The sequence below is a fragment of the Giraffa tippelskirchi genome, chromosome 9 (assembly GCF_054371585.1).
Source record: "Giraffa tippelskirchi isolate mGirTip1 chromosome 9, T2T-mGirTip1v1.2.pri, whole genome shotgun sequence".
Classification (NCBI taxonomy): Eukaryota; Metazoa; Chordata; class Mammalia; order Artiodactyla; family Giraffidae; genus Giraffa; species Giraffa tippelskirchi.
The window spans coordinates 10,796,374-10,823,527 of record NC_137283.1 but is presented as its reverse complement, the minus strand read 5'-3'; the positions used below and the strand labels follow the sequence as shown (position 1 = coordinate 10,823,527).

At 44.5% G+C, this 27,154-nt stretch overlaps 1 protein-coding gene across 9 annotated transcripts in view; it reads right to left on the bottom strand.

Moving 5' to 3' along the window:
- The window catches only part of ITGA9 (integrin subunit alpha 9), a 435,888-nt gene that overhangs the window by 101,199 nt on the left and 307,535 nt on the right, over positions 1-27,154 (bottom strand). For all 9 annotated transcript variants that reach the window (XR_014064603.1, XM_081527242.1, XM_081527243.1 and 6 more), the window contains 3 exons: positions 15,630-15,755; positions 13,233-13,352; positions 9,622-9,723 (listed from right to left, as the gene is read on the bottom strand). Coding sequence is in view for 8 of the 9 variants with exons in the window: in XM_081527242.1 (XP_081383368.1) it covers positions 9,622-9,723; positions 13,233-13,352; positions 15,630-15,755 (348 nt within the window). In the remaining variant the exon portion in view is untranslated. The remainder of the gene's footprint in view (positions 1-9,621; positions 9,724-13,232; positions 13,353-15,629; positions 15,756-27,154) is intronic.

The window sequence follows — 27,154 nt, the reverse complement described above, 5'->3', positions numbered from 1 at the left end:
GATTTGAAGCTAGAGTTTCTGAGTGTGCTTTTCTTTTTTCTACTTCAAAAATAAATCAGCAAATGTTATTTCTTTTGAGAGTCCTGGCCATACATCCATCCCATCCATCCATTTGTTTGTCCATCCATTCAACAAATGTATATATAGGACCTAATATGTACGAAGCACTGTGGGGATCCTTTGATCAATAAAACAGGCAGTCTTTGCCCTCATGGAACTTCCAGCTTGCAGAGAATACTTGCCAGTTTAGACACATAAATGCAAAATTAAAATTTAGAAAGTGCCCCCAAGGAGAGGTTCATGGTTAGAAAAGACTCTAAGATAAGCATGGCAGTCAGTAAGAAATTTTTGAGGGACTGCCTGAGCTGAGAGTTAAAGGATAAGCAGAAGTTAACTAGTCAAAGAGGGACAGGAACAACATTCCAAAAAGGAACAGCATGTGAAAAACCTCTATGGCAGGAGACACCTTAGCAGGGGTGAGAAACTGCCAGCAGACAGTACAGTTGGAGCAAATGGAATAAGAAGCCAAGGGAAGATGATCAAGATGAAGCTGGAGAGACAGGGAAGGGCTGGAGACTGTGGTAAGAATTATATGCTTTACAATAAAGAAGCATGTGACTTCCATCTGAAAACTGGCCCCATATAGCTTTTCGATGGCTGCACTAAATCAAGCCAAACCTGCAGTTATTTTGATCATAATTTCTAATTCCTAAATAACTTGGTTTAATAGGTTATTTTTCCTTTATAAAACACTGAAATTCAAGCTTCTGATTCTCCTCCTTTAGTCACTTAAAGAACTGTTCCAAAAAGCAATGTAGACCCTCTTTTGTCTTCCCGAGGCACTGCTTTGAGAATTCCTTATACATAATCCTTAAGAATCATCAGATTCACTCATAAAAGTATCTGAGAAAATTGTTAATAAGTATAGGAGGAATAAGGGATGCTTTAAATACTGCATTACAGATACTGTGGAATTAAACCTGAAAAACCAGAGAGAATTATATGCTTTATCTTAAGAAGCATGGGAAGCCTATGAACGTTTTTAATTAGGGAGTGACAAAGTTTGCATTTTGCAAAGAGCACTGTGGCTGCAAAATGAATATAGGTTAGCAAGGAGAACTTTGTGTGGGGGTTCAAGGAACAGGCCCAGTACGAAGGCTGTAGAGGAAGTGGTATTGCCAGGGGAGATCCACTCTCCCAACATAACAGGAAGTAATGAGAAAGGAGGAAAAAGAGTGAGGGTGAGGAGGAGCTTGCAGGTTTCAGAGGGTGGAGGGAAGGAGGCTGAGAGATGGGGCAGCAGAAGTTCTGGTTAACAAAGGGATAAATGATCGCACAATAGCAGACTGAGGCTGGGGGGCTTGTGTGTCAGGTGTTAACTAATAAAACATAAGAGAAGTGAGGAGCCTGAAGATCTGTCTGGCTCAACAGATTCCTAGAGGAGGACAGACATGAGGCGGGGGCAATGACAGGCTCACAGGCTGGGCATCCTGCCTGCTGCTATAAACCTGAACGCACCTGAGGCTAGCAAGCTGGCGTCAGGGAACCAACTTCCAGTCTGGGGCAGCTGGCAAGCCTAAACCACAGCACTTGATTCACTTGCAGGTTTCTGGAAACTTTTATGTTCTGACCACTGTAAATATGCTTAATATCATAGCTGGAAATGCTCAGGTCTCCAAAAGGCCTGAGAACATGACCAAAATAGAGTACAGCTGGCCCAGGCCTGGCTGGACAGGAGGCTTCTAGGACTGAAGGGACAGCTCAGCATCAGCAACATCCGAAGGGACACTCAGCTCCAGGCCCCCCTGGCTGAAGGTCAATTACAAGGGCAAGATGCTTTCCATAATCGACATCACACACAGGTCTCCCAGAGGGAAGGAATGTATGTAAAATAAAAACTGGGAAAAGGAGAACATCTGGAACAACGAAATGCCTTTTTCACCTGCTTCTAATTACATCAAACAGTGGGGGAGGGAGAAAGGGCTGTGGGAGCTGGAAGAAATGTTCTTAGTGGAACCACATCTTAAATCGCTCTCAGAACAGAGCCTTCAGAAGGCACCCAGCTCAGGGGAGTCTGAAGACTTAGACTTATGGAGATGACATCAATGAACAGAAAATAAATTGCATTTGGCAAGCTGGTTGTTGCAAGTCTGTGCTGTGATAAACAAAGATGTCAAACTTGCCCCTGGCTGCTGGGTTTCAGGAATTCCTTGCTCTGTTAGGATTTGCAGAGGGATGAGCTAGATTGGTGCTAATTCCTTAACTGTTAAGAATGGGTCACATTTGTTGAGAACTTACTGTGTGCCAGACATGGTGGTGAGAGGTTTTATATCTATTACTCCTGAGAAACCTCATGACTGCTCTTTAAAGGGAGGGGGGAAACACAGCTCCTTTACTGCAGGCTAAGGAGGGCCCTCGATGAGTGCTAATTCTCTTGATGAGTAGCTGTGCATCTGGTTAGGGACCAGGCCACAACAGGAAGAGTTCCAGAATCAACAGACCACTAAGTTAGAACATGAGGTGCTTCTGAGGCCACCAGAGCCAAGGGTCTCTCCGAAGACAACGGGCCAGCTGTTCACCACCCATGGCTGCATTTCCTACCAATCTGCCAGAGTGGTGCTCCACTGTGTGTGGGCCAGACAGGACAGCTCAGGCTTAAGGAGCCTAGGATGAAGAGAGCCTCAGGCTTGCAAACATCAGCCTTACGCCAGACCTGGCTCTTTCACTGATAAACTGCGGCATCTCAGACAGCCTCATCTGGGGGCCTCAGTTTCCTCATCAGAGAGTAGGAGTAATATTTCGTTCACAGGGCGATGTGAGAGTGTCAGGCAATAATCACATCAAATGCCCAGCACATCATAAGAACTGAGCATAAATGAACGAAAATGAAGTCATTAAGCAGAATGGGGCACAGAAAGGCACGCCGAGCCGAGCCCCCAAGGCCTGGGTGGAGACCAGTGCCACCTGTGTTCAACGCTGCTGGCTCTCTGCTCACATCTCTCAGGTGCCTCGATCAGTTCCCTAGACCCAATCCCAGCTTTACACGCATTCACCTCTAGTGGATGGCACTGTCAGAGGCTGTACTCCCTCAGGGTACGGGGAGATGGGGAGGATCTTGGTGCTCAGTATCTCCTGGGCAGCCTCTGGCCAGTGGCTGACACACAACAGGAGTGAGAAAGCCTAGCTCCCTTGCTTCAGAGTAGGAGAACTCTGAAGTATTACCTGAGCTCCAGAGCTCTGCTGAGCCTGAGGCCCCTGGAATCCCACTTTTGTTTCCCTCGTTCTCTTTCCCTATCCTGTCTCCTCACTTCTTTCCCCATCTCACTGGGAACACTTCCTTTAAAAAAAATTCTTGTACCCACATCCTCATCTGAGGGTCTGCTTCCTGAGACTCTATCGTAAGACACCATCTGACTCCACCTGCAGGCTGACCTTCCCCTGTCCACTTAGAAAATGCCTTCAGCATTTGTTCAGGGGTCATTCCTTCCATGCAGCCTGTCCTAACCTCTTCAACTCAGGCTTTTCCAACACAAAACCACACTGTGGTGTGTGTATGTATTGTATAAGTGTGTGTGCTCAAGCATGTGTGTCTACACATATGTGCATGTACAGTGTTTACCTGTTTGTGCTATGGAAGTCTTGAGGCTAATTTTTTTTTTCTCATTCATGTTTATTGGAGGTCCAGTTCATGTCTAGTTAAAGAATTTGAAGGATGGAACAGCAGCCTTGCCCTAAAATACAGCCTTCCATAGCAGTGGTTTCCTAGCTCCATAGGGCCCAGGGGTTTGGTGAGGACATGTAGAGGCCCCTCAGAGAAAACAGAGATACAAACGGGGTGAGCTACAGGCACCCCACCTCTGACTGAACCAAAGCACATTTCAATGTAGAAATGGATTCTGTTGCTTGAAGAAATGATAACGATAAGCATGATGACAGTTGGAAACCACTGGTTTAGAGTAAACCGATCATGACTCTTGAGGTTTTGAGGGAGGGAGAAGCCAGTCTTCATTTGGTTCCTCCCATCCTTGACCATCTCTTCATGCAATGGGCGTGTGTGTTTAGTCGCTCAGTCATGTCCAACTCTTTGCAACCTCTTGGACTGTAGTCCATCAGGCTCCTCTGTTCATGGGATTATTCATGCAAGAATACTGCAGTAGGTTGCAATTTTCCTCCTCCAGTGGATCTTCCTGACCTAGGGATTGAACCCATGTCTCCCATGTCTCCTGCATTCCACGTGGATTCTTTACCGGCTTCCCCATCAGGGAAGCCTTAGGCAACTGGAGCCACTATTAACTGCCCAAGTGGATGTACCAGGAGAGGGACTTTGCATCAAGATGTCATTTGACCCCTCCCAACCCCTTAGGACAGATACTCTACATATGACTGGCACAGATTGCTAGACCTCTACTGATATAAATCTACCTGTTCACGTCTATCTCCTTGGCCACCATCATTTCTAGCAAGTGATGGTCACAACTTTCCTGTAGCCCCCTACAATCTACTGTCCACACAGAAGCCTGTGATTTTTAAAAAATATACATTGGATCATGCCATTCCTTGCTCAAAACAAATGCTTGCAACAGTTTCCCTTTTAACTGCCCCCTGGTGTTATATGGTGTGACCCCGCCTATGTCTCCTGTCATGGATGTCTTCCTGTGTCTCCCGTCATGGATGTCTTCACCACCCACCAGGTGCTACCGCCTTGGTGTTTCAGCCTTGAACACGCCAAGCTGTTTGGGTCTTCACACAGCTCTCCCTCCTCATTGGGACACTCTTCTCTGTGCTTGGCAAGCTAATTCCTCCTCACTCTCTAGATTTCAGCCTCTTTGGAGAAACATTCTTTAGATTTCCCTCAGTCCAGAGCAGGTTACTCCCATGGAACTCATCTCAGTTTGAAAAAAAACAAACGCTGCTTCTGTTTTTACTGTCACCCCCTCGTTAACTCTGGGAGGGCCTGGATCATGGCTATTTGGTTCCCCATTGCATCCCCAGTCAGTGGCTTGTACATAGCCCGGCCCATAGCAAGCCCCCAATAGAGTATGCATCAAATGAAACTTCAAATAGTGACAAACAGCAAACTACTCTGTGGTTCGTCTAAATTCCTTATGATTAGAGCTTAATTCTCACATGGGGGTGGTGGATGAGGGGAGAGGACTGCCTACCATCTTTTGATGATGATGGAGAATGGAGGTGTCTCTCTTCTTCCTCCTACCTCTTGATGTAACAAGAAGGAGAACTCTCTTGCTGGGTATAATGTAATTTTAACTGTAATTTGGCATGTAAATGGTAAAGTACAAGTCACAGTCTATTTGGTGGCAGAAAACTGTAAACTTTGTTCAAGATGCAGTAAACAACAAAGGAACTACAGGTGGCACCTTCTGGAGTTTCTCATCTACCACCTTAGACGATGCCCTCTGGTTGAGACATGCTGGTGTGCATCTTGGGTTGCTGGGGGTAGTGGCAGGAAGCAGAATGGAGGGGAAATCTCCAGGGAGAAGAAACTAGCTTTCCCGTGTTAAAGATGAGAAAAGAGAGGCTCACAGAGCTCACCTGATACCTGCAGTCACACCACTGGGACGTGAGGGAGATGGGATTTGAGGGCAGGCTTTTCTGATTCCAAAGAGGGAAATGCAGTGTTTCCTGTTCACAAAGAGAAGGGCAAACTCGAAGGACTGACTTCCCAGAAGGGTCAAGACTGGAAAGTGAACTTGACCGGCTTCAGAGAAAATGAAGCTGGAACTTGCTGGCCTGATCAATTCGTACATGAGAGGCAGGTTTATTCAGAAATTAAAGCAAGGCTGCAGCCAGGAGGCTCCGTTCTGGAGTCTGATTGAGACTGAGCAGGGAAAGCCCCCACTGAGGTGAGGAGAGCCAGATCCAGTCAGGAGGGGCTGGCTGGGCCCCAAGGGGACCTGGCAATTTTCACAGAGAGACTTTAAAACCAGTCAGTGTCCTTTCCGGGGTGGGCATCTGCACTTGTCAAGGACCTTTTACCCAAGATGGCCCGGCGCCCTCTTGTAGGACCGAGTGGCTGCAGAGCAGAGAAAGGCGCACCTGGATGGGAATCAAGAGTTCCGGACCCTATCCCTGGCTCAGCAATGTGAGATCCAGGGTAAGTCGCCTCTTTTTCCTAAGCATCAGAGGCTCTTTGTTCACTTGAGGAAAAAGTTTTGTGGTTCTAACTCAGGGAGGGCAAGTGGAGTCTCTGGGGACTTGTAAAAATTATGACCTGTCTCCCACCTGTAGGGTAAGGGATGGTGATGTCAGAGGACTGTGGGAGGGAGGTGACCACCTCTTTGGACATATGGTTCCCACGGCAGTAGGAGAAGGCCCCAGAAATCTGCCATATCGAATCACAAGTAGCTCATTCAAGCACGTTAATTCTTAAAACAAAGCCCGAAGCACAAACACTCCTCAACCACCTATGGACAAAAATTTGCATATTCTCTTATTGATGGAGCTGACAAAACAGTCTAAATGACTGAACAGAGACTAGCTCAGAAGTGAGCCCTCAATGAGCCAGGGATTAGATGGCCCCATGCTGCGTGTAGTGTTGAGAAGCACATGGGAGGGGATGCTCGTCACTTTTTAGCATCCTTCCAGTGCTGGGGAATCCTCCTATGGGTGAGTCTCAGGGTGAGGGGGAGGCTGTACTACAATAGCCAAAAATGCCAGCCACCTGCTCTTCCTGGGGTGCCTGGTTCCCCAGAGACAGGGGCCTAACCTCAGCTAGGGAGAGGCTCCCACATGACTCTAGAGCACGAGGCTGAGAGTAGCCAGGGAAGTAGTGCCCAGGGTACCATGCCAGGCTCTCCCTGGGGACTGCCCCAACCTGTGGTCTTGGCCCTGCAGGTTTCTCACATCCCCAGTCAGGCTCTCCAACCTGGCAATTCTGAGAGCTACCCGATATCATTCTAGTCCATTCTGATTCTGCTAAAAGGAGACAGAATCAGTCTCTCCTGCTGGCACCTAGAATCTCAACCTGGTGCCCACTCCACATGACAATGACTTATTTGTCCATTTGTGGGTTTCCATGTTCATCACATATGTTGCTATTTCAAAGTATCCACACAACAGATTTGCTCTGTAACTCACACAAGCCTCTCATGTGGCCACAGAAGGGTGTCTGGGGGGGCAGCTGTAGATTCTTGGTCTGCCCCCAGGGAGTTTCTAGCCTCAGCTGTTGGCAGCTCTCCCAGAGAAGTAGAAAGGGTTGGGTTGGACATAACAGGAAATTCAGTGTATTATATTGGCACAATCAGCGCAGACCTCATCCAGAATTCTCAAGTTTGAGTCTGTTCAAAGCCAGGTAAGCTGGTGTGGTTGGTCTTGAACACATGGTTAACACTCCACCCGGGAAGGGCACCTCAAATGTATTATTAATAAAAAAGGAAAATGCCTCAGACACCCAGTACGTATTTCTAGCTATTCACCCGTATGCTCTGCAAAGCACTCCCCATACCATGGCATGAAAATAAAAGACGCAATGAGTCCCAAGAAAATTATCTGTATTCTCTGTCAGCTGAATTTATCACCATGCACACTTTATGTGGTTAAAAACCGATTGCTTTCCTTTTCTCACTCACACACTGCTTGCTACCAGCTGCAAATACACTTCCTGTTCATTCCAAGGCCATACAAATGTGGTGCCTGATCTCAAATCTTGTGAAATTTTGCCCGATTTAAATTTGGTGGCTCGCCTCTATGGAAATTTCCCTTCCGATGGACGATTGACAGAGTGCCAGGCATTCAGAAGAATCATGCAGGGAGGAACATGTTTGTACTAAAAAGGCAAACCTTGCTACTCAGAAAGGATTTTTTTTTTCCTGCCAGGAAAGTTGAGAACAGATTATAGTACTTCATCTTGGCTCACGGATTGAAAGGCAAAGTCATGGAAAGGAGAAAGATGGGGGCACTGTGGAATTCTGAAGGGTGTTGCTTTTTTCTTGGGAGTACTAGAAAAAAATCAGTTGCAAATGAGATCTCCGTCCAAAGAACTCTTGATAATGAAAATATCACTACAGTGCTCAAAATGGAAAAGTAATTAACGGAAGCGGTATTTTGGGGGCGCACAGATGACTCAGAATCCAACAATGGGAAGTCAGGCAACGTCTTTCTGGATCCCACAGCTCTATGTTTTAATCAAAGGCAATGCGCCCGTGATAGTTTTTTCATTTACCCAAGGGATTCCACCTGTAGGAAACCTGTTAATTACTTCCGTTAGCTCTTATCTGGGAACAGTGTGGTCTACTAGAACATTCCAAACCTCTCCTGTTGGCCATGTATCTCATCCTATAAAATGCTGTGACAATGAGCAGTGACTCTGCATTCTTTTTCACTCCCCAGGTGAAGGACTGGATTGGCAGTTAAATGCCCAAATGGCAGGGAGGAAAAGACAAAAGCCAACTCCAGATATTTGATCTCCAGGAACAGTGACTCTGGGAGTGAAGGACTTCAGCATCATTCCTCTCCATCCCATTCATTTTCTGTTATTAAAATGACCAGGTGGACAATTTCTCAATGTGTATCAAGGAATTTAAGTCTGCCTCTGACAGTTCTTCCCTGAATTGGGCATGGAATACCCACACTTTGGGGTAGCCTTAACATCCTCACAGATTCTTCTTCCTTCTGTACAGGCTGATGCTCTTGTCTTCTGCTCAGGACTGAGGGTTCATGGAGGTCCCGGGGATTTATTTTCTATATGTACCCTTCCTAGCCAGCGTTTTGTAAGAGTCTCTTTGCTGTGATCCCCATCCTAACATTTAGACATGCAGTGTCTCCCTTATTACTAGAAAATAAATTAACATGTTTTTCTTTGCAAGCAAATAATCTTTGTGAATTTTTCACTTCTGTAAATTTGTCACAGCAGTATTGACTCTTTCAAGAGAGGGTAAAGTCTTCCTGGAGAGAAGTAAATTCCAGGAAAGGAGATGCAAAAAGCTAGCATCATTGCATAGCTTGTTCGCAAAACCAGTTCAGAGGCTGCTGTCTTCCCCTTCTATGTACCTAGGACCTGAGTCTGGGTGTCAAAGGATGTACCTCCCCTCCTGCCCCTGAAAGTAATAAGGCAGCAAAATTCCAAGGCCACCCCTTTCCCTCCCCTATCTGAACTCCCAGCTGCAACACCTCCCATCTTGAGGCTGCTTGCCAACTACACTTCATAGAGGATATGGAGGGTAGGTAGAGAATGTTACTCAAACAACTTATATTTAAACACCGAGTGTTTATCCATGGAGCAATGTGATTGGGAAGGCAGATGAGGTTTCAGGGAAAGGTCTAAGAAAGATAAAAATAGTCTTGGTCCTAGAATGGAAATGCAACAAGCGCTGTCAAGGGTACTTCCAGACAATTTCTCTTTTGGTTAGTCATGGCCAGGAGCTTTCACATAACAACATCCTGGAGAACAAGGCTACCACAACAAGAGCAGACTGCAGTTCCCCTTGGGGGGCCTGGAAGCCAAGGCAGGCAAGGTCGTGGGTCTACCACAAAGCTGAAATCTTGGCTTAGAGGCCGTCATTATCCTCAAATTCTAGCATCAAGTCTCCCAGGTCACCCAGATTCCTTCACCCTTGGAAGAGGGCTGTGTGTGTTGGAGGGGGTCGGAGCAGGGGTTGTACTCACCGTCATTTCCTCTGGGTTCCCACCGGCTACCTCCACCACTCTCAGGGAAGGGTCCACCTTCACCTTGGCGTGGGTCATGAACTGGATGACAGATGAACTGTCCTGAGGATGAAACAGTATGACTCGCTGTAAGACTTTTCAGTCACAGTGACTGGGCCCTGAGATCCTAGGTGGAACTGAAATTCTAAGATTCCATGTAGACTAGACAGAAATCTCTATCACTGAACGAAGCAGAGATTTCCAGTCTCTCTCCTGAAGATTCTTTCATATCATGGTGGACGCTGAAAAGCTCTGGAGTTTTGCTGAGTCAACACATGCAGGCTTGTGTGCTGTGGTTTCCAAGAGGCAGGAGCCAGATATTTGGATCTTGGTATTGACATATTCCCCAAAGAGTAGAGAATAAATAAAGCTGTTGAACTGTGTACGATAAATCTAGGTCTGGCCTTCCACAGAAGGCATCTGATTTACATTTCCCAAGCATGTTCCTGCCTTGACCACAACCCTCAAACTCTCCACATGAGTTCCTTTTAATTCTTTCTTTGCTCTTAAATGAAGCTTTTGCGGTGGGAGGCAGTGGGGGGTGGGTTAAAGCCCTTCGAGCGGGAAAGAGGGTACCAGACAGAGAGATGACAAGGAGAAAGCATCTGGCTTGTAATAAGTCAACGGTCTGATAAGAAAGGGAATGGGGGTGGTGGGGGGAGGAGGTTCGTCCCAGGTAAGACTTGGGCAGAGCCCACCAGCCATTGTGGGTAGAAGCCTCAGTGTGGGCTCAGATTCAAAGCCACCAATCCAGATAATGAGAATGGCTGCAAGGTAGGGACGGAGAAGGAGTCTGGAAGAAGAGAGGGGTTGGCAAAACTATGACTCAGGGAAGGGCCAGACATCGAGCCAGTGGTCCAGATGGGGCTGCACTGACTATTGAGGGAGAGGCAGGCTGGCTCCCATCATGGAAACAGAGGACAGATGGCCAGAGTACTCTGCACCCCACTTGTGGGGGCAGCTGGACTCTGCCAGAAAGGTGTCTTTTTACATTTACTCAGGTTGCCTGTCACGTAAGGAGGCACATATTGATGCCAGCTTTGGCCCATGTCCGGTTAAACCTATCCCTACAAAAGGAAAGAAGAGAACTGTCTCTACAGAAAATAGTTTCAAGGGGCTCAGCTCATCACTTCCAAAGAAACCACAAAGGCCTTCTAGGGGGGACACCTGGGGATGCCAGCAGTGTGGGAGTTACACACTAATTATTGTCCTTTTAAAAACAGCAATAAAACACATTTGAAATGCTTCTCAGAAGCTTGTCACTCAAAAAAAAAAAAAAAAACTGCTTCAGTGAGCTCATAGTGAGCAGTAAATAATTTTCTATGCAGCAATCTTTTACCAGTTCTGTAGATTTATGGTTTTATGGGTCTGGATATACTGTCTCTTCGATCTTGGATCATCATTATCATCATCTTGGATATTGCTAATGACAATAATAATAATGATGACTGTCAAAGTTAAAGGCTGAGCAGATTAGGAGGCATGGAACAGATCTCCTGTAGTTGTAGAAAACAAACACTTTGAAAGAAATCGGAATCCTCAGATAATTAAAAAAATCAGATCCTACATTTAAAATAAAAACTTGTTAAGGTCAAAGCAATTAAACTGCAAATTCCGTTGTCTGGGGCCAAACCTTCAGGTCAAAGGGAAATAAACAGAAGCGGCAGCCCAGGTGAACCACAAGGCTGATGCTGCTCAATGTTCTTAGGGAGACCGAGGAGCCCCTGGAGCCCCCAGGGAGGTGTGGCTGGCTTTGGACCTGACAGAGGCTTAACTCCATACCGGAGATTTATGCTGGTTTCTGTAGAATATCTGCGAGGAAAATGGTCCTCCAACACCCACATATGACACCCCATGGCTTCCTGCTGTCTTGGGGTATAGACTGGGCTGGATGGCCCATGGGGACAACAATCAGCGGGACATATTTCTTGGTAAAGGGTTGCCACTGATCACAAAAAGAGAGATGCAGACACCAGGCCGGAGCTGGGGACAAGAAAGGCTTGAGGCTTTGTGATTCAGTACAAACGACTGACGTGCAAGCAGCAGCCATCTGGGTTGAGGGTGAAGGAGAAATGAGAGTGGCTCCCACCATCAGCGCCATACCAGGGCTCTGTCAACAGTGGCAAGTGTGGCACAGGCAATAACACTGTCGCCAGGGCCACTTGTCAAGAAGAGGAGCAGGATGGGTAAGTGTACAGAATCATAATCACTCAACCTGACCTGGGGACCTAGGCCAGGAAGGCACTTCCTGTGATGTAATATTCTGAAGTCAAAGGGTGACCAAGGGTGCTCTGGTTCATGTCAGGTCCTCTTCCAACTCCATCTTTTTTTAAAAGAAAAGAGAGGTACAACAGGGAAGCAGTGCCATATGTGTTCAACTTGCCCCTAATCAGTTTCCCTTCAAAGCACCCAGGGGAAGCAGAACTGTTCACAGCTCTCCACCAGCCAGAGACAGCAAGTGGGTAAAACATCCCATACCCCCCTTGCCTGTGACTTATCAGGCCAACATGTTGCTGCCATGCCTAATTTAAAAAATAATGCTAAAAAAATAAAAAAATTAAAAAAAATAATGCTAGAATGACTATTCTAAGGACATTCATTTATACACTGACAGTTTTATATGGACTGACACATACAGTTTTTCCAAAGGAAAATAAAGAGAATCTCTGTGGCTAACCTGCCTATTTTATCTCCACGTGATTGTTTTAAAAGCAATTTGTTCGTTGTAGCCTTTCATACTAAGCAGTGCTTATGTGAAAATAAATTACAGTGAATTTGTATGATTTTTTAACCACTTTTATAAACTCATAAGAGCAAAGTGATCTGAGATTCAATAGGTGGATTCTGTGAAACAAGATGTCATTTAAACAAGGGGTTGGTTGGCAATCTATGTTTCATGGGTCAAATCCACCCCTTTGCTGGTTTTTGTAAATAAAAGTTTATTGAAACACAGTCACGCCCATTCATTTGAGTATAGTCTATGGCTGTTTTCTCAACACGATGGCGGAGTTGAGCAATGGCAAGACATTGTATAGCCCATAGGGCCTAAAATACTTACTGTTGGCCCTTTACAGAAAACCTTTGATCTAAAATGTGCAAGTTAAAGTCTGAGAGCGACTTTCCTGATGGTCCAGAAGCTAAGACTCCGAGTTCCCAATGCAGGGGACTTGGGTTCGATCCCTGATTGGGGAACTAGCTCCCACATGCCACAACTAAGACCTGGAATGACTAAATAAGTAAAAAATAAATATTAAAAAAAGTCTAAGAAACAACTGTGCAAACAAAACATCGGGGTTCTTGCTTAAAAAGAGATGCTGATTTGGTAAGGCCTGAGTGGAGTCCAGGATTCTGCAGGTCTAAGAAGCTCCCAGGTGATGCTGACACTGCTGGTCCTTGGACCATACTTTGAATAACAAGGGTCTGGTATGTTTCCCTGGCATTCTTCTGAAGCAGAATTACCCATGGTGCTGGCCAGGGCAGTTTTAAAAGGGGCAGGTAGAGGAGTTTTTCCTGAGGAAACCAATTCAAATGTTTTTAAATGAACTCTGAGAGTACAGTTCTTCAGGACTTACCTTCTTCAGTATTTCTGTGTTCAACAGCATATAAATGTCTATAGTACGACTTTCTTCTTTAGCGAGTGCACTAAGGTTACAGTGCATTATTAGGCAAGAAATTCCCGTTTTTTCACAGTCCTGAGAAGAATAATCAGAGAATGGTCAAACTGTATTAAGAACAAAGACAAGAGCACAACATTTACAGAATAGGCATTTATAGATACAGAACAGGTATTTATAGAACACAGCATTTATAGAACTGAGGCCTTTCTAGGCAGATGAAATCCATAGGAAGATGCAATCATTCCTTCTTGCCACCAGAGGGCAATCAAAGGACTTCCTGTCCAGTGGGCACCAGAACATGCCTTCAAGTCAAAGCTCATTGGTGTACCTTACCCCAAAACTGGATTTTGCAAGGAGAAAGCAGAGGATTTTGTTTGTTTTTATTTATTTTTTAAATTTATTTTTAATTGGAGGATAATGCTTTCTGATGTTATGATGGTTTCTGTACAACAATGTGTATCATAGATATATATATACCCTTCCTCTTGAGTGTCCCTCCCACCCTCCCCATCCCTCCCCATCCCTCCCCTTAGGCCATCAGAGAACACAGAGCTGAGCTTCTTGCACTATACAGCAGCTTCCCACTAGCTATCTATTTTACACATGGTAGTGTGTATGTCAATGCAACTCTCTGTCCCACTGTCTCCTTCCCCTGCTGTGTCCACAAGTCTGTTCTCTATGTCTGCATCTCTATTTCTGCCCTGCAAATAGGTTCATCAGTACCATCAGATTTCAAATATATGCATTAATATATGATATTTATTTTTCTCTTTCTGACTTACTTCACTTTGTATATCAGGCTCTAGGTTCCTCCTTCTCACAACTGACTCAAATTCACTCCTTTTTATGGCTAAGTAATATTCCATTGTATATATGTACTACAACTTCTTTGTTTTATTTTTAAAGAGACACATTTAATATTTCGGGAACATTCCTCTTATGAGTTTCGAACACAAGGTGTATTTCCTAGATTATGCGGTTTTTGCCTGGAAGTGACAAATGCAATTTTATACCCATTTTTTAGATTGGGCAAATTGGAGGGCTACAAAGTCACAAGACTCAAGAAACCACAGGAGTAAAGAAAAACATGTTTAACCAAGAAAACACATGAATTACACTAGAAACCTAAATTCCAAATTTAAGTTACAAAGGAGGAATTCATTTGTGTTATAGGATCCAAAATGTGTGAATATACATTCATGATGCCTCACATATGGGGTAAAAATTTCAGCCAGATACAGAGTTGCATTTGTCAAACTACTAGATATCAATACATCTAACAGTTCTAAGGGCTGTTAAATAATAGTTGATCATCAGCATTATGTAAGTAAAAATATCTCAAACTTCTAAATGGTAACCAGTCCTACTAATTCTACCCCCCCAAAAAAAGAGGAGGGAAATGTTAGTGAGATGTGCCATGGCTGTAATAAGGAACTGAAGAGATGTAACCAAAGATGTGGAGAAAGAAGGTTTTGGAAAAGCATCTGATTACATCTTTAACACCTTCACTTTTTTAAAAGTTGAGGTATAGCTTACATATAGTAAACAGAATAAATCCTAAGGATCCATCTTGATATATTTTTATATGCATTCATAACAGATCAAGATGAAGAACATGTCCTGCACCTAAGCAGATTCCCTCATGCTCCTCCCTATCAATATTCCTCCAAAATTAACTGCTGTCCTGACCTCCACTGCCATTGACAGAGTTGCTATTTCTGAACTTCATGTAAGTGAAACACCATCTGTGTCCTTTTATCTCTAGCTCCTTTCACTCAATATTGTATCTGTGAGATTTATTCATGTTGTTGGTGTAGCAGTTTTTATTGCTTGTAATAATCCAGTGTATGGGCACACTGCAACTGTTTACACTTTCTCCTGGTGATGGATATTTGGATCATTTCCAGATTACTGTGAACATTCTTGTCCATGTCTTTGGGGGATACAGGTACTCACTTCTCTTTGGGACATACCTGGGAGTGGAACTGCTAGGTCATAGATATGTTTAGTTTTCGTACCACTGACCAACAGTGGTATATATAGTGGTTGGACGAGAACCATCACTCTTGATTAGACTCATACTACTGGGAGAAATGTATAACTTTGTACTTGGTGGGTTGCAAACGTTTTCCCTTTGCCAGCCAATGGAATCTGAAATGTAAATTTAACACTTTGATAGAAACCTCAGGCTGAAAAAATAGGAGTTGACTATAGTCCTTGTGACTTTCTAAGCCAATTGATTCAAACCACATTCGAGAAATAATAAATGCCAAATAGAAAACTGGCTTCTCATCTCAGACTTGCCTTCCTAGTGAGGACCACCCATGTGAACCCAAGTAAGCAAATTCTTACCAAGACTTTTCTTCCCGACTTTGTGAAAAAAGCAAATATTGTATGGAAGATATTTTCTTGTTCTTGAGGGATGATGCAGGGGGTTGGGTTTTTCTGGAAAGAACAGTTTCCCTTCTCTTGGCCCACCTGAAAATGAAAAGAAATCTGGATGAGTGGTCCATCCCAGGAAAAAATAGTGAGCCTGGAATCCCTTCAGAGGTGGTCACGGTAGAGCCCAAAGCCAACTGTTACCCTGGTCCATTCTCTAGGAGACAATAATGGCAGAAAATCTGAAAGGCAGACGCAGTAGCATCAACAAGGCCAAATAATAAAGAAAAGTGGATGCTGAGTCATGAAATAATTGACATGCAGTGGCACACAACATGCAAGTGAGATATGACTAGAAAGAGTGAGACTCGAGGAACTTTAAAAACAGCCTTAGAGCAACTCTGAGATGAGCATTCATGTCCGTGTGGATACGGAAATTGAGACTCAGGTTAAGTCATTTGCCAACAATCACACAGACCAGAACTCAGGTTTTGAACCTAGATCTTCTGAGTTCCAGCCTTCAGGCATGGTCCACGGCCAGAGGTTTTCAAACTGTGCTCCATGGGACCCACAGGATGCTGTGAAACCCCTGAGTGGATTACCTAGAGAGGAGAAGGGACACCAACCAGGACTGCTACGGGCCCCCATCTCTATTCCAGCTAGAGCATCAACCATATATATGTCATTTAAAACCAGGATTCTGCTACCAAAAAAATAAAATAAAAATTGGGCAACCACTGCGTTGAGTCATACAGGAGCTTATATGCCCAAGGGGCTCTTGTTGAATTACCTGATTTTGCTTCTGGCAGCTTTTGAAAGGCTGGTGGAGAAACAATGCTGAGCGAACAGCAATGTTCAAAAAAAATCAAAACAATAGTAGAGTCTTCCATGTTGGTTTCTTTAAGAACAACACTATTTTTGGTGCCTAAACTGGGGAAATATTGAAACAAAAAAGAAGCCTCCTTTATATATTATCATATCAAGTTGTTTGTAGTTGAAGCCTTGACATGACTTAAGGTCAAGTCACAAAATTAATAGTAATTCATAATTTAGGATTATGTTTACAATTGATTTTAACCAGAATTATCTATTTAAACTACACTCTCCTATCTTTAATGCCTTTGAGTAAAATATAGTGTGTTTACATTGATTCAAGAATGCTTCAGCTTCTCATTGGTGGTAAGGTTTAAATTTTTTACATGGAAACTTCTAACTTCAGCTAACCGTACTAATCTTTGGACAAAGAACTATAAAATATCCAAATGTGCTAAATAAATCTCTATTTTATCTTTGAACATGTATGCCTGGATTTACTATATATGCCTGAAGATAAATAAGATGAAGGTTTATTTCCTCAAATTAACTCTTAGAAAATTTCTAAGAGTTAAAAGTTTCTCATACTTTTGGGACTTACTGTTCTTTATAATACATTGGTAGCCTTTCTCTTCTCCAGGGGATCTTCCTAACCCAGGGATCTAACCCAGGTCTCCTGCATTGCAGGTGGATTCTTTACCAGCTGAGCCACCAAGGAAGCCCAAGAAAACAAGAGTGGGTAGCCTATCTCGTCTCCAGTGGATCTTCCCGGCCCAGGAATCAAACCGGGGTCTCCTGCATTGCAGGCGGATTCTTTACTAGCTGAGCTACCAGGCAAGCCCTTTACTATACATGCCTGAAGATAAATAAGATGAAGGTTTATTTCCTCATATTAACTCTCAGAGAATAGTGTTGCCTTTAAAAGTTTCTCATACTTTTGGGACTTATCATTCTTTATAATACATTGCATTTTGCTTGTTTGTTTTTGGCCCTGCTGTGCAGCTTGCAGGGATATTAGTTCCCCAACCAAGAATTGAACCTGGGGCCACGGCAGTGAAAGCTCCAAGTCCTAACCATGGACTTCCAGGGAACTAGAGAGACTTAGGGCTCTTTAAAAGTATCTTGTAATTTGATACTCTCTCAATTGCTTTATTCGAACCACAAAATTTGGGAAGATATACCAGCCTGAAGTGGTCTCAATCAGTGTTGGTTCTGGATGCTTTCTGAGGTCACTAGAGGCAATTAATGGGAAGGAGGCAATGAGATTGAACATAGATGTGGTGATTATTCTGGAGTGCAACTGTTTTAAGTTGTGATAAATATTTTAAAGTTCATTTTTAGAAAGCAAAATATTAGTTGCTTACGTTGTGAGAATCGTGAATAATCACTTCTAAGACAAATGAGAAAAACAACTGTTGTAACATTATGCAAATGAGTCTTTGTGTCTAACAATAGCATTTCAGCATCAAACACGAATTCAAAATGTTCTGCATTTCAAATAAATTAGATGAATTGAAGATGATATGCTCTGGAATACTATCAACTTAAACAATGGCTTTAATAACACAATCCATTGATCTCAGAAGATATACACCTGCATGAAATCATTTTGTGAAATGTGTGAATGAAAAGAGCAATATAGATTAATCTAGTATTCTTTTATAATTTTCAGCGTGCAATATCTAATTAGGTTAAGTATTATAAGTAGGTATTTATTTTTATCACTTTTTTCAAAATTAAGGTAAAATTTACATTCCCTAAAAATGCACAGATTTTAAGGGTATAATTGGTGAATTTTGACAAATGAAGTCACGCATATAACCATCATCCCAGGGAAGGGAGAGAACATCCATTACTCCAGAAAGATTCATTGACTCTTTTCTAGTCAATTCCCATCCCCCACCTCAAAGGCAATCACAGTTCTGATTCCTGTGAAGTTGGCCAAAAAACTTTGCTAAATTCACCTCTTTGGAAAAGCGGGAGATTGTGTTCTTTGGGGGTTGCTCTCTTTTTAGGTATACACAGCACCTCGCAGATGGAAAACGTTTCGTTCATTGAGCATTTGAGAACTTGAATGTGTGCTCATGTTAATTCCAATCATATTTCACTCAGAAGCATGTGGGTCCCCATTTTCCTGTTTGTCTTCAGCGGCCATTAGCTAAAAGGCCGTTGGAGGGACCGTCCTTCTGCAGCCCGGTGGCATTCACGTTCCTCTGTTGAGCTGACCAGGCTGGGCTCCTCAAAACACATTTCATCCGGATTGAGAGGGACAGAACTCTGAGTCTTGCAGGATGCACCTGTTCCTAATTAAAATCAGGGTTGGGGCAGAGTTCCTCCTGGCTCCACAGTGGATGATTCAGGTTTCCAGGCAGGGAGAGGAAGTGGTGGAGCAGAGCCCCAACTCAGCCAGATTCACTGTCATCCCCACAGGACACCAGCACCTTGGGGCAAGGGGCGGGGAACCACAGCAGGAGGAAGGAGGACCAACTTGGCTCCGACGAGTGGGGCAGAGACACAGCTCAGAGCTCTACCTTCCTTTGTACCCCTGGAGTCTCCGGGGCCTGTGAAAAGGGTGATGATGGGGATGTGATGTGATTGGACGTGACATCTGATCTGCCCCAGGGGAATCTGGAGAAGGGAAGCAGAAGTTGAGTCTGTGCTGAATGAAAATCTCAGCCAGTCGTGCTCTGACTTGTGGTTACACGGGAATCACTTCAACTGGGGAAAATAACAATTTTGGGGAGGTTCAGGGTGGTCTCTCTCAAAGGAGGATAAAGGTTGCTCCATGCTGCACAGGTCTGGTTCAGTCCAGCTAATCTGCTTGTAGACACTCCCTCAGCTAAAATGAGCAACTCAGGCCCTGGCTAGGGTCATGAGGGTGAGGGACTGTTTCGTGTGCATGGATAGAACAGGTGCGACAGACGTTAATGGCACTCGACACTTGTGCAGCCCTTACTGCACACCCCTGTGAGGTGAGTGCAGTTACTGTTAGCATTTTACAGATGAGGAAGTTGAGAGGTAAGGGGAGGCCATGTCTCCCAGAGGGCAGGCAGCAGAGCTGGGCTGGAGCACAGGTCATCCAGCTCCAGAGACCTTCTCGCAACCACTTTCCTGCCTCTTAGGTCCGGAGGCTGAGGGTGGGGCTGGGGTGAGGGTCATGGAGGGATTAGGGGTGGAGATGGAGGTGGAGGGAAGTCATCCCTTCCTGTTCTTACCCAGGTCAAAGGGAAGGAACCATGAACCTACAAGCCCAGAAATTTCAGAGTCCTTCATCTGACCCACTTCTGCTCCATGGGAGATAAAGTGCCTGCTGGCTGGGGGGCCAGGCCACTCCGTGCTTTCTCAGGCTGGAAGGGGAACAGAACATCCCAGAATGTTGTTTCTGGAAGGCAGCTCCAAGATCATGTGGTCCCGGGGCCTCAGCTGACAGATAAGAAACCAGAGGTCCCAAGTTTCGTGACTTGTCCAAGGTCATCTGATCGGTTGGTGGCAGCAAGCAGCATCCAGTGAAGGAATCCTCTGGCACAGATGGTCCTGGGTTTCACCTCCTAACAGCTGAGGCAGTTCAGGTCTCCAGGGCCTTAGTTTCCTCATGTGTGAAATTAGGATGGTGGTCTACATGGTCACTAAGGTTGTCCCCAGGTGTTAATTATGTCCCTTGAGGATTCTCCTGCCTTTTCATTAGCACATGGAGTCATCTAGTCTCCTGCTACATAGATAAGCAATTACTCAGCACCCAGCCCTCACAACTGGATTCTAACCACTCTCTCTGGTGGTGAAGTCATCAAGGGGAAGCAAGGTTTTCTTCTTGCAGACAATCCAAGCACCATGGCACTCATTTTCCAGTGGCTTCATTTCTGTGGCTGACCAAGGACTCTGCAGCCATTGCCCCCTGCTCAGCCCTGCCCACCCACTTCTCATCTATTTTCCAGACTATCTGACTCCAAACACTTCTCATGACACGGCCGCTCATGTCCTCAGGGAGCTGACAGAGGCCATATCTACTGGAATGTGAATAAAAGAACTTTACCAAACACAGAAAAAAGGACAAGAGGACGTGGGACACAGTGTCAAGGCAGAATCTGGCCAAGGCAACTATTGAGGGTTTGCTGCTGCCATTTGGCCTCCGCCTCTCCCCTGGTCCTGACCCCAAAGAAAACATTGTGCAAGTTGAAACCAAGCACTGGTTGTGATTTGGGAAACTGTGGGGAGCCCAAGAGAACGTGGACATCATTTAGTGGCAGAATTTCGGTCAGCCTCAGTCAGGGGAACCTTCGTGGTCAGAAGCCTCCAAGGGTCCAGGCCTGTCCAAGGATGAAGTATCCTCAGTGTACTCTAGGTAGCTGGGCAAAACCTCATTCAAGATACCTCATTCAAGATACTGGGTTTGAAGTATGAATTGGGCCGGACTCATGGGTAAAATATTGAAAAAGGGAATTAACTCTCTGTGGTAAATGTTACCATTACCTGTCACCAGGTGGAAAAGGACATCTAGACTCCCTAGAGTGTGGTGATCTGATAAAAGGGCTGGGAGAAACAGGGCGTGTCCATGTTGTAGCCTCAAAAGAGTGGCCTGTACAAGGTACTAACAGTAGGTGGCTGATTAAAGAGTGAGAGAGAGGACACAGGTCTCTCCCAGGTGCCCAGAACACAACGGCCTTAACAGTGTCCCTGTCCCTGGGCCTGGAGGGACAGGGAAGCCCTCCAACCTGTTTTCTAAGTCTTCCTGCTCCAGGCACATCACCTTGGAAACTGATTTTAGCCGCTTAAGGCCCCTTCTCCATGCTGAGTTCAGGTATAAATGGGAATAATACTAGCTAACATTGGGTGCTAGTCTACAGTTATGAAAGTGAAAGTTGCTCAGTCATGCCTGACTCTTTGCAACGCCATGGACCATACAGTCCACGGACTTCTCCAGTCCATAATACTGGAGTGGGTAGCCATTCCCTTCTCCAGGGGATCTTCCCAACCCAGGTCTCCCGCATCACAGGTGGATTCTTTACCATCTGAGCCACCAGGGAAGCAAAGCTATGGGATAGATTTAATCCTTGTAACACCCACTCACAGAGGGTGCTATTATCAGTAGGTGACTGTATGATTTATTGTCTAAATGGGGATATTTTTGAGAATGAAGACGGGGAGTCAACCAGACAGAACAGAAAGAAAGACCTGTATCAGGGATGCTACCAGGCAAACTGGGACATTTGGTCTCCTTAAGTTTCACTCTGTTTTATTTACAGATGAGAAAACTGAGGCCCAGAGAGGTTAAGGAACCTGTCATGTGCGTATCAGCTCTGACTGTGGAAGGAGCACCATCTCCAAAGTCCCCACCAGGCGCGATTGGGCACTTTCAGGGTGGTATGGCAGTAGACCAAAGTCCCCACCAGGACGCTCCCTCTCCAGCTTCACCTTCCTTGCATCCAGACTGCACACCCTCTGTCCCACTATATCATGGTTTATCTTTCATTAGCCCTCAGAGCAGGGCTCCTGTTGTGACTGTCAATCTTGCCTACATGTTTCTTTCTCAACCAGCAAGTTGGCCCCTGTCATGAACTGCACTCCTGGCTCAGAGAAGGTGGCCCTACAGGTAGATTTTAGAGGGTAAAGAAACTTCTAGAGAATAAAGGGGACAGGGGAGAAGGGAACCACATGTGCAAAGGCATGGAGGTACAAACAGGAGGCTTGGGTCTAGAGAGCTGGGGAGTTCAACATGGTCAAGCATTGGATGAACGGTGCTCGGGAGTAGTGACCAGGAACGAGGCAGGAGAGGTGGGCATGGACACAAAGAAAGACCTTGTAGGCAAGTCACAGAGGCGGAGAGTGATCCAGAAGGTGGATTAACATGTCTCAAAATTAAGGGACCATTTCTTTTTATCTCAGATATGTGGTATTATTGGTATATTTTTAGCAGGCTAATGCATGGATGCTGGGAAGGATTGAGGGCAGGAGGAGAAGCAGACGACAGAGGATGAGGTGGCTGGATGGCATCATCAACTCGATGGACATGGGTTTCGGTGGACTCTGAGAGCTGGTGATGGACAGAAAGGCCTGGCATGCTGCGGTTCATGGGGTCGCAAAGAGTCGGACACGACCGAGCGACTGAACTGACTGAATGAGTGGATTTCCTCTTTCAACTGGCATCAGCCTCATTCCTTAACCATATTCCGAATGACTGGGTTCTAGGCATGGGAAGTGTCACCAAAGGGTCCCTGGGTTGATGCCCTCCCCCCCACCCTGGACATAGTACACAGGAAATAAAAGAAACGGAAGGTTAAATTAATAGAGGAATAAATTCAGTGACAACAGTTCTTCCCAGGAGCCATGCTTGGTGTCTTCACCAATGTGGGTCTTAGGTGAAGTCTGGTCTAGAAACTATGTTTGTTGAAATGACTTGGATTAAAGGGGGGCATAGGTTCATTTTTTAAAATAACATATGTTTCATGTTAACTCACATTTATCTGTTAATCATTGACTTTCTGTTCTCTGCTACATCCTAGGGCCAGTTTTCCATATCATGTGACACTGATCACAGCTGATGGCAACTGGGTAAACATGACCCATCCCCTGACTTACCACCTGCTCTTCTAAATTCACATGCCCCTTGAGCTTAAAAACCCAGAGAATGTTTTGAATGCCTACTTTGCTAATTCAATTACCTACTGCCTACTCTTGGAACAAGATATCAGAAGACAACAAGTCCCCTCTCTGTCATAGGAGGCTGAACACTGGCCACTATGGCTTTGGTAATATAAATTTTAAACTGAAACATTATTTCAATGTTTGAAATAAAAACAGTCCTCATAAAAGGATTGAGAAATGATACCAACTGGTTAATTTAGCCGATCTAAGATGTTTACTACTAGAAAGATAAATAAAAGCTACACTTTCATTTGGCAAAATGTAAACTATGATAGTTTTCTCTAGTCTGAAAGTGCCCTTAATATTATCCCTTATGTTAATCACATTGCTATGATTTTCTATTGAGTATGTCTTGATATTCACCAAAGAACAGTGAAAGATGACAACAATTTAATAATAAATCCTAAGACAAATACTGTTATGTATCACCCTTCATTTCAAGACTCTGTATAATGTAGACCCAGAATAATCTAGCATGATAGATGCTCAAAATCTCCATTTATTCACTCTGATTTCTCCAACTGCAATGACTATTTAAAACAAGAGCAGAAAAACAGTAATAACCATCTTGTGTATTTCCTTATAATGGCTATGCCCAGTTCTATGTTACTAATGTATTTGAAAGGTTGGGAACACAATTTTTGTGTGTGTGTGTGTGTGTGTGTGTGTGCGCATCATTTAAAGGTAGGAGTTGTCAAAGGCATCCTTTGGTAGACCTTTCTCAAGAGTTATGCATTCTTTTGCTTTGTGAAAGGGTCCCCTTGCTTATCAGTTTGGCAAGTTATGATTTTCTGATATTTACCTCTGTAGGTAGCTAGAGACTCCAACGTGTTCCTACAACTAGATGAAAAGGAAAAGCACTTTGATGATCACAACAGTACGAGGTAAGTTAATATGAGGTTCTAGCTTTGGACAGGCCCTGCTAGCCCCACTCAAATGAAGAGCTATGTTTTGGTTTCAAAATGAAATGGGTAAATGAGAACACAGAACAGCCACCCATAAATAATAGCCCGTTGACAAACCTGAAGAACTGGAACAGGAGCAAGACATGTAACAATGACCTAGTGCCTTTTATTAATAATTTCTAGAAAGGGAAAGGCAGTGACTCTAAAAAGCCTGGAAAGATCGTAACTTCAACTCCAGATGTCTTCTCTCTTTCTAGATGAAAATTATCTGATAAATAAAAGACTTGCCTCCCCAACCCCCTCCCTGTCTCTTAAGGCCACTGTGAAAAGTGGTCTTTGATCTGAAAGGTCAGCGTGTTACTGAGACCAAAACTAAAACAGAAAATAAAGAGGCAAAGCCTCAAAACCAACATTCCAGAGGAAAGAAAGAGCAAGTTCTGTTGTATAATTCTGACCTCTGTATGAATCTGCCATTATTTCATAAAAGATATCACTTCTTAAGATAAAAGGCAATGATTTTTTCCCCACCAGCCCTAGGATTTGGCTAAAACAATGGTATTCTTCACCATTCCCTGCACCAATTTCCCCTGGTGTCACAGGCCAACATGCTGAAAAGTCAAGAATGCAGGCCACCACTAAGGCTGCCCTGCAAAACAGGGTTCATTTACATTTAATCAGAGAAAGACAAGTCCCCCTTCACCCCCCATGAGGCCCATTTCAAAGCTTCGGGATGGCCTTTTACTCGAGTTAAAGTGATGCAGATGGCATGTAGTTTCAGAGAAGCAGTGACACCAAAGAATTTCCAGATGTGGTCAGATTCTCTTGAGCAAAAAACTTAAGTATGCTATCTGAGCACTTGACGCGCATGCCAAAAATATTTCCCTTCCACAGATAATGAAACATTTTGGAAGCAGAATGGTCTGTTGATTTGTATAATAAATGAGTCAGTAGCCTCCATGTGGGACATAATATAGTCCCTGGAATTGTACTGGCTTATTTAAACTCCGGTTCTAGTTCTTGGACTGATTTTATGGTAAAGAACGAAGCTCATACCTATCTTATGTTGAAGGATAAAGCAGCATACCTATGGATTCACTGAGTTATCTCCCCATTTATTAGACATATAACTTTGTTATTGCTCTTTTACCAAAAGGTAAATAATAATCATTTTATGGATGCTGTATTTCAGGTATAAACACCTGTCTAACCTCTTACGCTACCTTTCTGAGGGAGTACACACAAAAGCCATGAAAAGAGAAACCGAGATGTCATTCATTGAATCTAAAGCTTCAAGACTTCATGAAAGGCCTGAAATATGCATTTGGGCATATGTTTAGGAGAAGTAAACGGAGTTGGCATCCTGACAGCTGGGGAGACAGTGACTCCTCAGTGTCTAATGATGCTGAGGAAGTTCCCTGTGGTCAGAAGATACCTGATGGGTCTATCAGAAATGAGTTTTCCAGTTTCCGTCCTGATGCAGACTCAATTTGTCCTCGGCAGGTTCAATAAGAACCATGTGTTTCTGGGAAATGACTGATGTGCTCTGTTTATCCTCAGTGAGATTTTCTGTTATCAACTTTGCTCACAACCCGCCACGCCTGCAGTGACAGGGCTATGTTGCTTTTGAGAAGTGAAAAAAGGAAGGAGGAAAGTAAACTGCATAACCACCAACTTTTAAGGCTGATTTGTTTTGAAGACCAGAGAACACAGGCACCTCAGTATCATCACGCACATGTTACCATGAAGTGTTAATGTTTCCAGATGTCTCAGAAGCCCTGTGCCCAAACCCTGCGACCTCTGATAACTGCAGGGTCCTCAGTTAGCCGGAAGCCGGCAGGGCTGCCTTTACTCACTCCCTCTATCCATAAGGGCTAAAGGGCAGCCTCGGCACCACACTGCACATGCGCATCAGGCCACCGCTCTTCCCCTACCTTTCAGAGATTGAGGGTTGAGTGTAAGCTGTGCCCAGAAAACACATGCTTTCTTCCTGTAGCCAAGACTAAAATTGACCTGAGAGCCCAGGAACATAATTCTCACTCCAGAATTCCATCAGCCTTCCCTTCTCTTTTGATTTCTGTTGAAAAAAAAATTATAAGTCAACCTAATCCTGACTCATTTCAGGACCTGATTATTCAGCTCACATTCAGACATGTGCAGAAAGAAGGAAAAAGAAAGTGGTTTGAGGCCACTGTGGAAATCAGTAGACGTGTGTGTGTGTGTGTGTGTGCGTGCGTGTGTGTGGAAATCAGTAGAGTGTGTGTGTGTGTGAGAGAGAGAGAGAGACAGAGAGAGGGGGAGAGAGAGAGAGCAAGAGAGACAGAGGCAGAGACTAGGTTTTCATAGTATCTCCAGCCCCCAAATTGTGGAGTTTAAGTTTGCTCTTAGAAACCTTCATTTTTGATAAGTGATTCAGCCCCTTATTTCAAAGTTTTACAGTTTTACTTTTTCCCACATTGAAATTAAAGCAACTTCTGTTGTGGGTGAAGGGAAATATTCAAAACATCTCTACCCAGAGATTCCAGCTCAGTGTACATTTTCTGAGCTCCTGGACAGTATGAGGTGCTCATCGGGTGTGAAGGTGTCTAAGGACACACACCCTGTCCTAATACCAAGAGAAATACTTGTGATGGTGATACTAACAGAGTGGGAGCAGTCACTGCTTTCATTTATTTGAGCGCCCGCTGTGGTCGGGGCACCAAGTGCTGGGGATGCACAGAAGACAAGGTGGATGTGACCTTTACTTTAACAGTGTTTTTAACCTCGTGGAAGAAGAGAGACAAAGAAAAACTGCAATTTCAGATAGTGGTGAGTGCCATGAAGAAACTAACACACAGGGAAACGGGACAGAAAGTTGACAGGTTTGCAACTTTAGCTAAAGTAGTCAGGGAAGACCTTCCCCAAAAGGTGACCTTTGGGCTCAGATCTATATTATGAGAAGGAACTAGCCAGGCGAAGATTTGGGGGGAGAGTGTTCTCAGCAGAGGCAGGTGCAAAGGTCCTGAGGCAGGACAATCTGGGAAGGCATCTGGGAGGGCTTGATGGAAGAGACGATGTGTGAACTGGCTCTTGAGGAATGAGCAGGCTTCCCGCAGCCAGAGGGAAGGGAGAAGCATTAACAAGGTCATGGGGCCCAGAGAACTG